This window comes from Brachyistius frenatus, unplaced genomic scaffold (genome assembly GCF_029030835.1).
Source record: "Brachyistius frenatus isolate BFR_SWC_R1_liver_20210118 unplaced genomic scaffold, ASM2903083v1 Contig_117, whole genome shotgun sequence".
NCBI classification, from domain to species: Eukaryota; Metazoa; Chordata; class Actinopteri; family Embiotocidae; genus Brachyistius; species Brachyistius frenatus.
In genome coordinates, this window is record NW_027210716.1 from 1,214,047 (window position 1) to 1,231,134 (window position 17,088).

General features: G+C 38.6%; 1 protein-coding gene across 7 annotated transcripts in view; it reads left to right on the top strand.

Moving 5' to 3' along the window:
* Positions 1-16,097, top strand: part of nrxn2a (neurexin 2a) — a 118,195-nt gene extending 102,098 nt beyond the window's left edge. For 5 of the 7 annotated variants that reach the window (XM_069713327.1, XM_069713330.1, XM_069713331.1 and 2 more), the window contains 5 exons: positions 6,127-6,298; positions 8,981-9,070; positions 10,355-10,683; positions 12,272-12,356; positions 13,544-16,097. In XM_069713327.1, coding sequence (XP_069569428.1) covers positions 6,127-6,298; positions 8,981-9,070; positions 10,355-10,683; positions 12,272-12,356; positions 13,544-14,346 — 1,479 coding nt within the window. In that variant the 3' untranslated portion in view covers positions 14,347-16,097. The remainder of the gene's footprint in view (positions 1-6,126; positions 6,299-8,980; positions 9,071-10,354; positions 10,684-12,271; positions 12,357-13,543) is intronic. The other 2 variants (XM_069713332.1, XM_069713333.1) reach the window with 1 other exon arrangement.
* The last annotated feature ends 991 nt before the right edge of the window (positions 16,098-17,088 follow it).

A 17,088-nucleotide genomic window follows, 5' to 3' on the forward strand; every position in this document is an offset into this window, starting at 1 on the left:
CACATCGTTTTCCAATCTTACACTTCCACCTTAATGGGAAGGTGACATTAAATGTAAAGCATGATTGCACAGAGATGTTTTTAGATATTTTTGCTACATATTGTAGTTTTTTCTACAAGCTACTGGACTCTTTGCAGCTGCACTCTGCATGCACAAGCTTAAAATCATGTTCTGAGTATTTGGGGGCCAACACCATTCTCTGTAAAGTAACATACACAATACTATTAATGGCATTTCTAATCATTCATCTTGGACTATTTGATGTAATACTCTGTGAATATGGAAGCATTATATTTGTGATTACAGTTGCTGTGTCAAAAAAGGGACAAAATTCTCTGATCTCGTGAAAATCAGGGCAGCTAACCAGAACAGTGTAAATTAGTCCACTCTGTCTGCAAACACAAGATAACAAACATTTAAGATTATTTTCAACCACAGTCTTTATAATGCCCAAGGAAATCAGTAAGCAACATAAATGAGTAAGTAGCTGGTGACTAACATTGTCAGTTCGTTGGTTGTGAAAAGAGGACAAACTAGTGCAACTGAAACTCTAGGATTATACAAGCATTTCCAGAAGCAATTACTTAAATTTTATAACCACGAAAATGGGGGAAGAGATGTCCAATTTTAGCTTATTTTTTATTCAAAAGGAGAAAAAAAATACCATTTCTCTCCAGATATGTTGATGAAGATGCCGATCCCACATTTGCATAAAAAATTTTTTTTTTAAAAAGCTTTCTGGTAAAGAACTGATGCTCCCATCTTAATGAAATGAAATGAATATGACTAAATCTCTCTTGGTCTATTTTTAAAATTACATTTTAACTCGACTGCCATTATTCTAACTTGGCACAAAAACATTACAGCTTGCATGATTCACTGATTAACAGCATCTGAGTCCAAACATTGAGACAAAATGAAAATTAATAAATTACAACCACAAGAAGGAGATAAAGCACAAGTCAGTAGGCTAAGAGATGTTTTCTGGTGATAAACACATTCGCATTGGTTGAAACCAAGTGACTCCTGAGCAGCTGCTGGCAGCAACGGTGTCTTTTCTGGAGGGAAATCAGCCTTTTTAGCATGTAGCCGCAGGACAGGTGTGCCATGATGAAAACCAGAGGGAAGAGCTGTCAAACGTCTGTGAGTGGTGTAATAATTAAAATCACATCTGTTGTCAAAGCCCAGGACAAAAATCATAACCGGAGTCACACCCTTATTAGCAGACACTTTGTTGTGACCACCTAAAAAATGTTTCTTAAAATCACCAATCCTGGCTTCAAAAGCAAAGCATTTTTATAAACAAGTGGAAAGGTGTTTGTTTTTGTCTATGATTTTTCTGATTCACCAGGTCTGATCTTGAATTCTTTTGTGCAGAGAAGATGCAAATAAGCATGTAAAAGAAAAAGAAAAACATTAATCCTATTGATCATCACCCTCCTTATTTTCCATTGCTTGTTTTATAGTCACTGAGTTCAGAGGCATTATTCCCTTATCTACAGTGTAAGACAAGAGGTCATTTTACTAACTCAAAAGTGACAACACACTCTTCCAGGCACATTTAACTAATGTTTTGCTTTATATTTTACTTGTGGTCTTCAACCAAGAAAGGGTAAGATTTGGACATAATATTAAAAACAATTTTTTTTTTTTTTAAACTGAAATATAGTTGTATTGTGCAACATTGGTCTGCTGCTCCTCAAAGACACCAGACATGTTTGATCCAAAAATCCTCCTCTGGCTGTTTTTCAAACTGTCTCATTTAAATTGTGTTTCTAGGATTAAAAGTGTGAAACTGGCCTCGCCAGCCTTGGACTGTTGCTAGTAAACTCAAAGAAGGCTGCCTGCGTGCAAAGCCAGCTGAAAATATTTTTTCTTCCTTCCAGCATCTGCCAAGAGCTTGCACCCAGACAGATTGCTTAGTTTGACACCTTATTACTGCTCAGCGGAGGGGAATCCAAAAGAGTTCAGAGGGTGTTAAGGTTGTCTTTTTTAGTTTCACAACTAAGCGTCATGATATCACACCTTGTGTTTGTCGAGAGCTAAGGTGTCATTTTTTTGCATTTTATTTCATGTTTATTATTAATCCCACATTTGATCACATTCTGTTTTTTCCTTCTGATCGCCCTCTGAAGACGAGGAACACTGTGAAAACTAGGTGAAGACAAAGAGAAGCGGTACACTGGTCAAAATAATACTGGCCACAAGGGAGAGTTGAAAATAGTCAAGGAAACAAATGATATATGACTTTAATGTGCTACGAGGATTTAGGCGTTTTAGAAAAGGTGCCTCAGAATAGAATTCTCTTCTTATAATCTTCCTCAGTTATCACGCCTTTTATTCAAAACTAGAATGAATAATCACAGAGGAACTTCAGAACTACAGAAAATTGCTGCATTAAAATGGTCACGTGGTTGACTAAAACTTTGAACATGGTACATACACCAGCTTCAAAGACCAATTATTCTGCACAAAAGAAACAAACCATCACCATATTCACTGGGGAGCATATTAGTGGGACTAATGCTAGTTTCAAATGGTCATGTTTCCAATGAATGACTAAAAGATAAAACAAAAACAGAACATTCATTTCTCAAAATGGTGACAATTAAAACTGTTGAGGAAGCAGCGCTGCACAGCTCCACAGAATGACGGGAGATGGACTTACTCAAATTAGCGATTCCATAAATTGGTTTCTTATGCATTTTGATCATGCATCACTTAGCCAATGGCTCAACTAAGCTGGATCCCCATAATTATATTTTGAATAGTAATGTCTTTATAAATATTCTGCTTCATTCTATGTGTGAATGGAAACGCTTCACACAAAATTCAAGGATGTGTATATTCCAGGAGGGCACTTTGGACGGCAGAGCTAAACCAGCCTTTAAAATTTAAAGGCTGGTGGCCTTAAACTGTGCTTCTGCATGTGCACCATATGTATTTGATGGCTTCATTTCACTTATATTAGGTCCAAATCTGATAATGTATGTACATGTGGTCTCTAACTATAAATTTATGGCAGATTAGTTGGGTACAAATCTGGTGATACATGTGCATGTGGTCTTATGTAAAAGCTAACTTAAGTAGTTGTATCAAGATGTAAATGTTAGTTTCTGTTTTGTTCAGATATTCTCACTAAATATTTTCAAATAGACAAAATAGATGCCTTTGATCATGTGTAAGAGTTCAAAGGATTACAGAGTATAAAGCAGTTAGAGGGGTTTCCATCTAGTATTCTCTTTTATAAGGAAAGGAATATAAGATGATATCTTCCCCAACCACAAATCCCTGTTATGTTATAGCCATACACACTTTATCATCTCGATGGGAATAAGAAAGAGCAGGAGTTTGTGAATTCCCTGCAGCACTGTTGCAAGCTTCCCACCTGCCTCTGAGGAGAAGTCTTGAGTAAAGAGTCTAGTAAACCAAGCCAATACAGAGAGGGACAGTTGGCTGGTGACAAACTGAGGCAGACAGATATGCTGGTCCTCTTAAAAGAATCATGATCTGTCCACTCTGTGCTCTGTTTAAAAATGTATAAGGTGGCAGTGATGTCTCTTTAAAGGAGAATTGTCAGTGCCGTAGTCCTTTAGGGTTTTCTTTTCCATCTGATAAAATATAAATCCTTATAATGATACATCCTTAGAATAATCAATCCTTTCCCCTAATAATGAATGAGAGTAGGCTGCAGCTCAGATGAGAACTGAGATTCCATATTAAGGACTCAGGGAGGAGCACCAGGGAATACTCCATCAGAGCTGATGTCAAAACATTGAGACTGTGCAGCTTTTCATGAAGATAGGCTTTTAATGCATAAGCAAATAAGGAAAAGTGACCTGAAATGGCCGAGCTTTTGTTTACTAAAACTGGGGTGTTGTTGTGTTGCTGTGCCAGCTGTCAGACGGTGCTTTGGGGCTTTTTTGCAATCACGCTCTTAGACTGCGTAAGCAAAGTAGAAACAACTCTTTTGTTGCAGCTATATAAGCCCCGGGTTGAATGCTCCGGCCCTGGAGAGTTTGATTGTCGTCCAGAGGACATGAGTTGAATATGACCTCGGGTCGCTCTAACCTGTTACTGCCCAATGACCACTCATCAGTTTGCTTCATCGGGAGAGTAATTAAACCAACCTTGCAAACAAGGAATATATAGTCAATAAAAAATAATGCATGTAAACTGGGTGATAATGATTTGTCAGCATACTTTTGTATTATAAATGGTGACTGGGAGTTTTAAAACAGTGTAAATTTGTTTGATACAGTCTCCTCTTGTTGGGCTCATGACAGCTTTTCTGCGGTGTGAAAAGCCACAGACCTCATGCTTACCTTCTATATGAAAACGTGTTCCTTTATTTGAAATAGCTAAATTTCTCTGGCTTAAATTTTTTGTATTAACAGGACATTCAGGTCTTTGAGGACACTTAACACTTCTGTGCCGAACACCAACTCTGTCAGCAAGAATAATTATTTCAAATTCAAAAGGTTTCTCGAGTGATTTTACGTATGATTAGGGGGTAAGACCAAAGCACCAAGACAGGTTTTTATATCACACAATAGCGGCCACCATCAAGGCAAGACAATAACTATTTCTGTCTACATATTTGAATATCGTTTTTGAGTGAAGTAATACAGAGTTGGAAGAAGGAGAAAAAAGGAACAGTCACTGATATTAAATGGTGCATGTCAAGGAATAAGCTGTGGAGCTCAGTTCTGACAGGGAAATCAGAGATTCCAATTGTAATGCGAGGCCCAGAGTTGAAGATGTTACATAACGGCTGGGAGGCCAGCAGATATTGAGCTCATCATGTGCCATGATTTGCAGGATTTTTGTTTCAACGGAGCACTACAGCAGCTTGTTTCCTTGTTTACTTCCCCTCTCTTCTATGATTGAAGGTGTGATATCAGACCATCCAGCTGCTGGGGTCAAAATTATTAGAATAAGAACCCGCAAACTCTTTAATAGTGCAGGGGGTTGTTTTTTTGTAATTACTGCCACACCTACACTTCAGGTTACCAAAATGTTTCTCGTTGTATTCAGTAATTACAGATTTTTAATGTTATTTGTAATTTCATCGCAGTTGAAAGATTATTTCAGCCCAACAGTCAATGTAAAGTGCTCGCATTGTGCTGTTTGTTCTGTTTCTCACAATCACTCTTAAAACCACTTCAGCACTTTGACCTTGCATTGCATTTGGAATGACTGCGAGGCAATGAATGCACCAAGGCAAGACAGTCGCAGAGACCCCCACGCAGCTTGTTCCAATGTTTCTTATTAATGCCACCCAAAGGCAAGCTTGAGAAGCAGCTTTGACCTTTGAGGAAGGTTGGCGGGAGTAGCGAGAGGCTGACAGGGAGAGAAGTTGGTCAAGCAAAAGAGAAACAGCAGGATTCTGTCAAGGGTGATCCCCGTCAAGAAACCTGAGCTGGTTGTTGAGGGGAATCTTGCTGAACACTACAGAAAGAATTAAACACACTGTCCGTGTCACAAACGATATGCTTTTCTGGTTAAAAATGTTTTTTGGCTTGACAGATGGAAACTCTATAGAATCCAAATTTTGTTTGAACTTTTTTTTATTTATGTGACAAAAGTAAAAAAAATAATATGAAAAGAAAAATTGAAGAACAAATACAAAAAGAAAAATTGTTGACTTCAAGAGAAAACAGTCGTGATTTGCAAAGTCAATTAAATATTTGCTATTATATACTGTATATCCTATTACAGACAGGAAAGACTGGGTTTTGTCTGGATATGCCTGCGTGCTCAAAAAAACAAAACATGTTGGGTGTGTTGATATCCAAATATGTCATTATGGCAATGACAATGTGACAGCTGAGCTGTAAAATAAATAATTATCATCAATGATCACTATTACCATGATCATCGCCACTGTTGTACATCTCTATTATGAATAGAGACTAATACAACTAACAGAATCCAGCAGCAGTATGAATTGGGGCAGACGAGCCCCAGGGCAGTGGCCTGAAGGCCCTCAATCTCAGCCCTGACTACCTGAGGAAAGCCTCTAAGCAGGGTTGGTCCTGACATTTTTTTAATTTGTTTTGTCCCCAAACCCATGAGAGGACGCTTTCTTTGCCTTCAACTTCTGTCATTTGTTTTTACCTGCAGGACCAAGGAAAGATCGGTGTCATATTCAATGTGGGGACAGATGACATCACTATCGATGAGCCTGCTGTCATAGTAAATGATGGCAAGTACCATGTTGTACGCTTCACACGCAGCGGTGGCAATGCCACTCTCCAGGTGGACAACCATCCAGTCATTGAGCGTTATCCGCCAGGTAAGGCTAATGAGACAAACCGTGTGACTATCTGATTCATAGAGAGACAGCATGGACTATCAGGGTTAGCGAGAGAGGATGCATGTCTGCCTATCACATATTAATCTCTGAAGGAGCAGTTATGAAATATACTGTTTGGCAAAAAACAAAAAAACAAAAACTGATTGGCAATTTGCCCAGTAGCTTATTTCAATTCAGCTTTCCCATCTAGTTATTTCATGAGTCTCTAAGCTATCTATTAATATGCCACTCTCATACAACTGAACATGCCATATTATATAAACATATAATGATCTGAAATGAATACATTCACCTAAAGCTTCATGCCCAGCAATGAACGAATTTTCATCAGCTGCTGTTGTTGCAGACAGTTTGGCAGAAAGGTGCATTTGAGGCCATAGCGGAATTTTCTCAACCATTTCAGAAGACACAACACTTACGTGGTTTAAGTACGATATCTATTTAACATAACATTTATTGATCGTTAATATACAAACCTCTGGACAAAAGTCTAAAGTCAACACTTGTCTGAGAAAGGGTGAAAATGTTGCAGTGGAGAAATTCTTGTTGACATTCACAACTTGATCATACTCAATCTGCCCTCTAACATTTAAACCACAGTGTGTTTGATATACACAGATTATGTTATGTTGTAGTCTGTCGGTTATTAAGGACAGTATTTAAGTAATACATGTGTTTTACTTTAAAATTTTGTGTTATGTTGGGTGTCCAGGTCACTGTTATAATTATGTTTATAATATTTATCGTCTGGTTCATAGCTTGAAGGAAAATTACGGTACATTCATGGCATTAGAAATCAAATGTTGTTAAGACTGGCACTGGCACAAAGACAATCAAGCAAAAATAATAGACATGGAGAAAAAAGGTGCACAATTTGCTAATCTGTGTAGACGTAGCTGCTTAATATACACATAGACCCCAAAAATGAAAAAATATATTTATAATGCGATCACAAGCGGCTGTGCTTTAACCTATTCTGAACCAATCACCCAATTAACCTCATTCAGAACAGGTGCACCAGCTGGCGTAGCGGGAGGAAACCAAGTCCCGTCTCTGCCTCCAGCTGCTGCTTAGCAAACACACGTATCCCACAGTCATGCATAAATCAGAACTGTATAATGGAGATGGTCGTGCCTTTATTTTTTTGTCAGCACCCACTCGGTAATCAGGGATTTTGAAACATTTCAAATAGCAAATGACTGAAGTGCACGGCAGCAATCATAAATAAGGGTACTTTAGCTGTAAGGAGAGTGTACATAGTTGGCAATTACAGGCATAATGAACATTATTGATCATTTTTGGCTTTAAATGGACATCAAACAGCAGGAAGTAGTTTTTTTATACAACGTTCCTTTAACATTTGTGTTTTAAATGCCAGCGCACCTCCTGTGGCTCTAGGCTCAAAGCATGCTGAGCTTCACTTATTTTCAAATCTGACTATATTAAATCTTACAGTAAAAAACGAGTGTAGGTAAACTTCACTTTAACTGTCATGTACTCTGCCTCCTTCTCCATATTACACTATAATCCTCATCCTTTTCATCCATTCATTACTATCCGATGTCCAACAACATGATTGAGTTTATTTTAAATTTTTTTAATTAATTTCTGTCTGTTTTATTCATATTCTATTATTAATTACATTTTAGTTGAACATATTACAATTTGTCTTAATAGATTAAATATGGAACAAGGTATCTTACACATGATTTATAAATGTCAACAAGAATTTACTAGATGTAAAGTCAGAGTCTTGTGGAAACCTTGTGGCCTATGATTGATGGAAACTCTTCAGTGCTAGACCAACATTAGGCTGAAAAAAGAATATTCATCACAATACTTTTAGACGGGCTCTCCTATTGTCCAGAAACAACTCACATACTGCCATACTTATATCTTCTTGTAGTTTTGATTTTATTTTATTACTCTTTTGTGTTTGCATGTGATAAATAGAGAGCTGAAGTCCCACTTGAGAGCAGCTTCTGTTCTGTTAACCCTGTTCCAAAAACGGACATGTAATTTTGGTGTCAGAGCTACATATTTGCTTACAACTAGACTACAGAAAAGTCTGGAAATCAAACAAATAACAGCCATTTGTTTTTCCAGAACTTAACAATTACAATTCCCATGAGTCTTAAATATTGACATGCTGTTAATATCTCAAACTTTGCATATACTTTGTGAGCTGAAGTGGGGTGAGACTTCAGCTCTCTATAATGAGTCCAGTCAAATTCAAAGGCTAGTATCTGTTCTTGCTCTAACTATAAACTGAATATCACTGTCTAACTACAACTGTTTTCCTGATTGTCATTGATTTTTCATGTGTTTCTCATGTTTGACTGAATTAACCTTTATACATAAAACTATTCTGCTGTAATTGGTATTTACAGAAGATTATGCTTTGCTTAAAAATAAATAGCTAAATAACACTAACTAGAGTAGCACATTATAAATAGCCTAAACATGACTCTAATTAGCATTAAAGCTGTGACTCGTAATAACTAGATAACACCGAGTAAAGCACAAGTTTCTTTTAACTCACTGCTGGGTTAAAATTGATAACTTGTTAAACCTGTTAGCCATTATAACGTTGTTTCTAACCATGTGATCTTTCAGCTTGCAGACTTTAACCTTTAATCTGTCTCTCCAAATTCTTTGAAGGACACTATGATAATGAACGACTGGCTATTGCTAGACAAAGAATCCCATACAGACTTGGTCGGGTAGTTGACGAGTGGCTACTCGATAAAGGTAAAAATTAATTAATTAATCAATTAATCCTTGAAATAACTAGTAAATAATCCTGTCCCCCATGAGAGGTGCAGTGCCAGAAGACAAGGGTGACAAGGATCAAATTACCCAGATGTATATTTCCATTTTAATTGGACCTTTTATTGGCTATGAATTTTGATGGCCACTAAGAAAAAATAAGGGTGAAAGCGAAGGGTAGAGCATACTTTCCATTTATTTTTGTCATCCTTACACCTTGTGGAGACGCTGCACCTTAACAAAGATTTTAAACTAAATGAACTAAAAACACATAACCCTTGTCTAACCCTCTACCATCCCTCCTAACCACTGTGTGTAATTAGATACTGTGTAATTACTCCACATAAAAACAAAAATCATTAAAATGCTGTGTAACTTTTTCATTAACACCACAGAAACTAACATGTGACAGAAGATGACCAGGTCTCATCCCCAATAATCTGAACATTTTAAACCCCAACTCCTTCTGTGATCACACCAGTGAACTTCTTCTCCATTGTCTTGTTCCTCTGAACCTTGTCTTGCTTGTACTACAACGACCACGTCAGACTCCCAAGTTTTTTTGTGGCAACAAAACAGCCCTGACAGGCTGTTAAAGCAGATCACTGTTTGCAGCCATTAACTTTGTTAATAAGTATTCTCCTGAGATGGGCCCATTACTGCAGTCCTCCTCCTCTGATGTAACACTGCTTATCAGTGAAGCTGCTGACAATGGTGCTGTTGGATATCACTGGCCCTTTCAGGAGCTGAAACAATTGGACAAGGGGGAATCCAGAGCAAAGCATGTTTTAATGGCCTAATGGCTGCTGAAGTCAGTGGGAGGAGGGAGTTTAACTTTTATTGTCATTTAGCTTTGCACAGTCTGAAGTATAGCTAGACTGCCATTGTAATAATTCTCTGTAAAAAGAAGCCATCCTCTCAGCATCTATTATAGAGATAAGGGATAAATGTTCTTCTCCCCACAGACAGTTTGCTAACTTATTCAGTGATAACTTCAAAATGACTAATCCTTTCTCATTAAAACACTTAAATAGACACCTAAATAGGCTTTAAGCCTCCTGTTGCATGTGTAAAGTCAAAATGATAAACGTGCTGCTAACTAACGTTCCCCTTTTAACATATAAATCAACTTTTAAACACATGACTATTACTGTCTATAATCACTAAAGCCCACCTGGTTCAAATGACGTTCCTGTGCAAAATCTCCCGTGTGACTTCTCTCTGTCTGCCACCTTTTTCTTTCTCTATGCCTCTGTCTGACTTTAGGGAGACAGTTGACCATCTTTAACAGCCAGGCAGCCATTAAAATTGGTGGCCAGGACAAGGGTCGGCCCTTCCAGGGTCAGATTTCAGGGCTCTACTATAACGGTCTCCAGGTGCTCAAGTTGGCAGCAGAAAACGATCCCAGTGTCCAGGTGGAGGGAAACCTGCGCCTGGTGGGAGACTCGCTCTCTGTGCTGACCACCGACACCACCTCGGCCACACCACTGGCAGTGTCTGATATGTCGACCACAATCATGGAAACCACCACCACTATGGCTACGACCACCACCCGCAGGCAGCGGTCACCCAGCTTGAGGGAGAGCATCTCAAAGGTCAGAGTCTAAAGGAATATCTGAGGAGGGCTGAGTTTTATTTGCCAACAACTGGGAGTTAATTGGCTTATGACTGAGATGAAGGTTGTCGTTGTTCCCAGTGACTTTAAGGATGTTTTGTGTCTTTTTTAATTGTTTCTCAAATTTTGATTTACATTTCTGACTATTTATAGTCACATTTCCTTTAAGTATTGAAAATGGCTTTGGGAATTGTGTAGACCCAAATACTAGTGATAATAAATGCATGGTAATGTATTAATGTCAAGAAACATGTGCCACTTATATTTAGTGACATTTGATCACCTTATTAATTTAGATTTTATAAGTTGTAGAACGATGTCTACAGCCATGTTTGTAATATAATTGAGAGGATTCCTAATGGTTTCAAACAATATTCCCCTTTTATATCAAGTCAGCATTCCCTTCAAAAGTACACAATTCTGATTTGTACAAAACCAAATGTGTAAATTGCCACAACAAATTTAACCCTCAGACTGACCAGAAAAAAAGGGCTAAAGGTGGTATGATTTTCTCTTCTATAAATCTTCCTGTAAAATAACTCACCTGGATCCTTCATGTCTATTCAGTCCCAAACTTGCTTGTCACATTCTGCTCCAAGTTGGACTTTGTTTCTGTTCATCTTGTATCATTGTGCAGTTTGAAGTTTACCAGGGCAGTCTGTGAAAATAAGAGAACATGATCATATAACCAAGGATAATCAGATACACCTGAGTCTTCTGTCTCTCTTGACACTACAATGGCACTTAACTTTAGAAAAATTAGCCCTAGTTCCATCATTAAAATGTCAAACTTTTTAATGAAAGTAAAATAAGTAAAACATTTATATTGGCTTCTTTTTCTGACTGTGAGAGCTGAGTCTCTGAGGAGGATGAACTCGCTGAACTCTTTCTGAGAATGAGCGCTATTTTGAGAGAGGTTTTTTTGTTTGTTTGTTTGGTAATCAACACAGACATTGCTGTTAAAGTCTGAAATACATCCCCTAAACATAACAGTCACACACAGTAACTTTAGAAATGTAGCAAAAATCTGTACGACACATCAACTGTATATATTTCCAAGTGTGACATCTGCTATCACTGTACAATAAAGTATTTTAAAACAGTTAAATCATTATAATCAATCAAAATCTAAATTGTCAAATTCATTGTGCATATATCAAATCTTGTATGCAATGAAAATGAGAATAAAATGCAACATAACTCCAAAAAATGACAGTTTCAGTACAAAGTAGCTGACCTTGAATTCACCATGATTATGATAATGATAATATTCATGCTTCAATATATTGTAAATATGAGCCAATGCAGCAGCATTTAGTGACAACCTCCATCAGTATTGCTTTTACTTTGTTTGTACATCAAGTCAGCCACAGGGGTGAAGGATGAAAAATAACTGCATATGGGCTCATTTTGAGCTCGAAGTCTCACTAGTGTTGCTCAAAGCAAAAACACCAAAGTGGTACAGTGCTGCGTTCGGCAGATTTTCCCCAAATAGGACAACACTAGATGATGGGGGTGTTTTAATTGTAAATTGTTGAAACTGACACGTTTTCTCCACTTAATTTCAGCCGCAGAATTCTGATGATATTTTGGTTGCATCAGCTGAGTGTCCGAGTGATGATGAGGACCTGGAAGAGTGTGAACCAGGAACAGGTGGGTCCGCCGTGGCAAAAAGATGGGACGAGAGCACTTATCTAACTACTAGTGATGTTGTTTTTACCCAGGATTGTAGAAAAAAGGCACATTGTTTAAAACAAATTTAACTCTCTCTTCCTGCATCCATGTTTCTGCATCTATTTTAGACTCGTTTATTCAGGGATTCTGTCTGGTTGTTCCGAACTCAAATAGCATCAATTCACGACGCATATATCCGTAACTCAATAAATTGGGTCGAAGAAACTCTTTGTAGAGTATTCTGCAGTCATTAACAGTGGATGACAGCATATCAGGCTTGTGACAGAAACAAGCTGTGGAACTTAAGAATGAGTCTGCCCTTATTATTGGTGCCTCAATTATTAATATAACCTTTTCAGAATTGTTTGTTGTTGGCTGGCCCTGCAAAGTGCAACACAAATAATGATGAAAGAGAGCCAGGATGCCATAAATCTGTGCAACTCTGCAGACTGAAATATTCTAATAGAAAAATATATACTGTATGTACATATAAATTCTTTGAAAACACATTAGATACTGCATGTAAAGATAAATGCTTTGAGGGTTTAAGTGGTGAGTATTCTAGATCCAAAAAGTAATTAAAGACATTCATTAGACACTGGCTGCTTTCAGCAAGCAACAATGTTTTGTGTGTGATTCTTCCATACAATAACCTGTCTGCTCTCTTGTCACCCTTTAACCTCTGCCTACAGATGTGCATACAGCAGCATGGCAATTTAATTTACTGATCTTTTGTTTATTATGTGCTCTTCATTCAGCTGCCGCCTTTCATGGGTCATCTTGTATGTTTGTGTCTGCATGTGAGCTCTTTTACGTTTTTGCTGCATTATATTTCCATAATGTTAAACTCTGCATACCCATATACTGACTGCATTTAAGCATCAAAGACTGCAGTTATTCAAGACAGCATCATGACGGGTTTAATTTGTTTCTCTCGACATGTGCCAAATGTTGTGAATAACCTTGCATTTTAGAAATCAGCGTATGTGTCATCACTATAAATAATATCACTGATAAGCCAGCTAATATTAGTTTAATTCCTCAGCAATAATCTACATAATGAGTAGATTGTGCCTCCACCTTAATGAGCACAAATGTTCAGCCAAAATTTAATTTTTAATGCTGTTCTAATTTAGGATCCCCCACCTTTTCTGTTTCCTTTCTAGGAGGTGAATTAGTGTTGCCTATTATAACAGTGGATTCCCTTGAGCCCCCATCCATCGCCACCCGTTACCCCGTCCTCCCTCCTCCTCCTACCCTCCTATCCCCACTTGAAACCACCAAAGAATCCCTGATACTCCCTCCTCACCCTTCCTGCCCCCCGGACCAGGAGGACTGTGGTGACCCTGTGGAGGTCTCGGCCTTCGGCTCTGGGGAGATGACGGAATCCGATGACGAGGACTTTTACAATAAAAACTCCCCCATGGTCACCGACAGGACAGTCCTTCCTCCACCACCCGCCGCCGGTGAGGGTGGTGTCCAGAAACCCCGCCCCCTACCTCCTTTTGTTCCCACCACAAACCCTGACCAGCTCCACATTCCCGCAGGCAAAATGAACACCCGTGACCAGGTGCTTCTGCCCCCTGCTCCTCCATCCTCCCGAAACACTCCAGGACTAACTTACCCCCCCAATTTTCCCCATGTGCCCACAGCCAACCCCACAGCCTCTGATGAAAAGAGCCAGCCCGGTGCCGTGGAGGTGATAAGGGAGTCCAGTAGCACCACAGGGATGGTGGTTGGTATCGTGGCTGCTGCTGCTCTCTGCATTCTTATCCTCCTCTATGCCATGTACAAGTACCGGAACCGGGATGAGGGCTCCTACCAGACAGACCAGAGCCACAATTTTGCCAACAATTCCACTGTGGAGGGCAACGGAGCAGTGGTCAAAGACAAAAGCACAGCTACGGCTTCAGTGGCAAAGGCCATCACAAAGGGCAAAAAAAACAAAGACAAAGAATACTACGTCTGAATACGGAGAAGGGGAGATGGCAAGTGTGGACTGAGACGAGAGGATGAGCGAGAGGAGGCTTTCGTTTTGCCCCTCCCATTTTGTCAGGTCGACTATCAGAAATATTTCACGAGCCACTAAAAACAACTGCACAAAGCAATTGTATCTTGCTTTTACATTCTTCTCAAAAGTCAAGGTTGCTCAGCTCCTATTAGTGATAAATTCCTATCTCTGGCACAAGATCTGACTCATCCTCTGTGTCATAATGTGCACTCAGTCTGCATTCACCGATTCTTTGTTAGTGTATGATTTTTTTTTTATATGTTTCTAACAAGCTAGAAAGAAGCATATCCACTTTGGCTTTGTATATAGCATGGATATGGTACAGTGAAGAAAGTGCTGAGAACATCTGGCTTCTTTGTACTTCTTTGTAATGCTCTATCTCAAGTCTCAATGTCCCCATTATGATATATGAGGCAGAACAGGCCAGTTATTGAATTTTCATGGTAGATGAGCAGAAAACACCCCAGTCGTTCAAGCTACACTCAAAAAGAAAGCCTTTATTTGGATAGGACATCATCTCTGCAGCCTCGATGTTATGTTATGTGGTTTTAAATCTCCCCAGTCACTCTGCCTCCGTCCACAGGAGATGGTGTTATGTTGCTGATGGAACATCATAAATGGAGCAAGATACTTAGCTCTCCTGGTGAAAAATACAGCGTTTCAAAGGGATAATTAAATCACTCGACGTACTCTGGTATGTGAACTTTATAGTATGATGGATTATTTATGTGAGATATCACAGTCGATGTGCCATGCCATTCCAAGTAGGGATAATTGTGAACAAGTCAGTCTATACCAGTGAAAGTATTTCTCTGTAAACACTGCTTGTATGTACATATAGAGGTTATCAGATTGAAAAGGCATTGTGTAAGCTGGGACAGTATGAAGAAGAATAAACATCAGCGATGCCTGGCCCGACCCCTCCACACCCTCAGCTTTCATGACTACACCAAAACTGTTGCAACCCGAACTCTACAGGAATTTTCGGGAACACAGATCCACAGTCGAGGAAGTCTTTTTTTTCTGTTTGCTTCTTGGGAAAAACAGAACCGATGCACCTCACCAGAGGCTGGCTCACTCATGATCTTTTCTTTCCTCTGAACCATCATGGGATAATTCAAAAGCACACAGAAAATGTAAACATATCTTTGAGACATAGATATTCCTTGTAAAGCAGCCAAACATGTATTGTTTTTTCTATCAGTTATTAAAAGACTATTCTATGAGATAAATAATTGAAGATTTGTGAATTGTATTGATATTTCTCTGATATTTCGATGTATCTTGTTACCACTCCTCTTAACACATTACATTTTAGATGGCCTTTTACTTAAATCCGGACAAAGAGAACACTCTCTTCTGATAGCTGCCAATATCTCTTGTTTTTTTTTTTTTTATTATTTACAGTTCAGATTATGCAGAGAAAAACACCAGGATGAAACAAACAAATGTTTAGTTTTGTTGCATTGTGCATTTTATATGTGCTGAATCTGTTACTCTGATAATATAAAGCCATTTTCTCTGCTGAGTTATTTATTCATGCTCTGTGATTTCCTGTTCTTTTTTTAAGAAAGTGCCATTCAACGTGAGCTGCTCAGCGCTCAGAAAATATACCATTCCTCACTCATTGCTATTGTATAGTGTTCATGTGAAATGGATCTCAATATGTGTACAGAACGTGGATAAAGATGAAAATACACTTGATTATATACTTTGTACACACCTGTGTTGTGTGTTGCTTCTTCTAGTTTCACAAAGAAAACGCACCTTATTTGATATTTATTCTTTGATATGAACATTGTAGACATCTACACTAAAAATAATGTAGTTTCTAGGTCAGGACAATTTAGAGTGAACTAAGACTGACACAAATTAGGATTCCAGATAATAGTTATGGTATACTATACATCAGGGTGTATGATGTGAAACACAAGACAGCCTAATTATTAAATATTAGTGTAATGATCGCCTAAATCTATAGTGATTCAGTGTTGGGAATTTGGAATCTTTTGGGATGAGAGATGCACAATACACTCACAATGATGTAATTCTACAAAGGCCATTCTTTGCTAACAAGATAAGTTAACATGTTTAACATGAAGAAACAGCATTTCACACAAATTGCACGTCTTAAAATGTGTTAAAAATGTGTCTTACACTTGAGTTTCATCATCATGTTCTCTCTCTTCCCCCTCTCTTGCCCACTCTCTGTCTCACTCTCTTTTAGAGGCTGTTTGGTTCGGGTGTGTTAACGCTGCCTGAATGTCCATTATTTATTTTCTGTACCATGCACTACAGCTGTTGCTGTCTAGTTCAGGTCTCAATCAAATTAGAGTGCCTTGATTTCAGTGAGGTTTCAGTCCCATCTCACACCACAGTATGAAATAGGATCAGGTGTCACTCATGGCCTTTGCTGCAAGTCTCATGACTTGGGTAACTCTGCTTGACATGTCCCTTATTAAGTAGTGGTGCAGTTTGAAAAATTTGGACATCTAACAGGGAGTGTTTTAACAAAAGATACTACCACAATGAATTATGAGACGTGAAGAAGCCTGTGTTTTGGGAGCTTGACCCACATTGAGGGACTTAAAGTCAGTTTATCTCGGCGTCTGCAATGCTTTTGGTCCTTTATTTCAAGTCCCCCAAATCTATGTAAGTAAGTCCACATACAGTACCACATACTGGTACCATATTGAACAA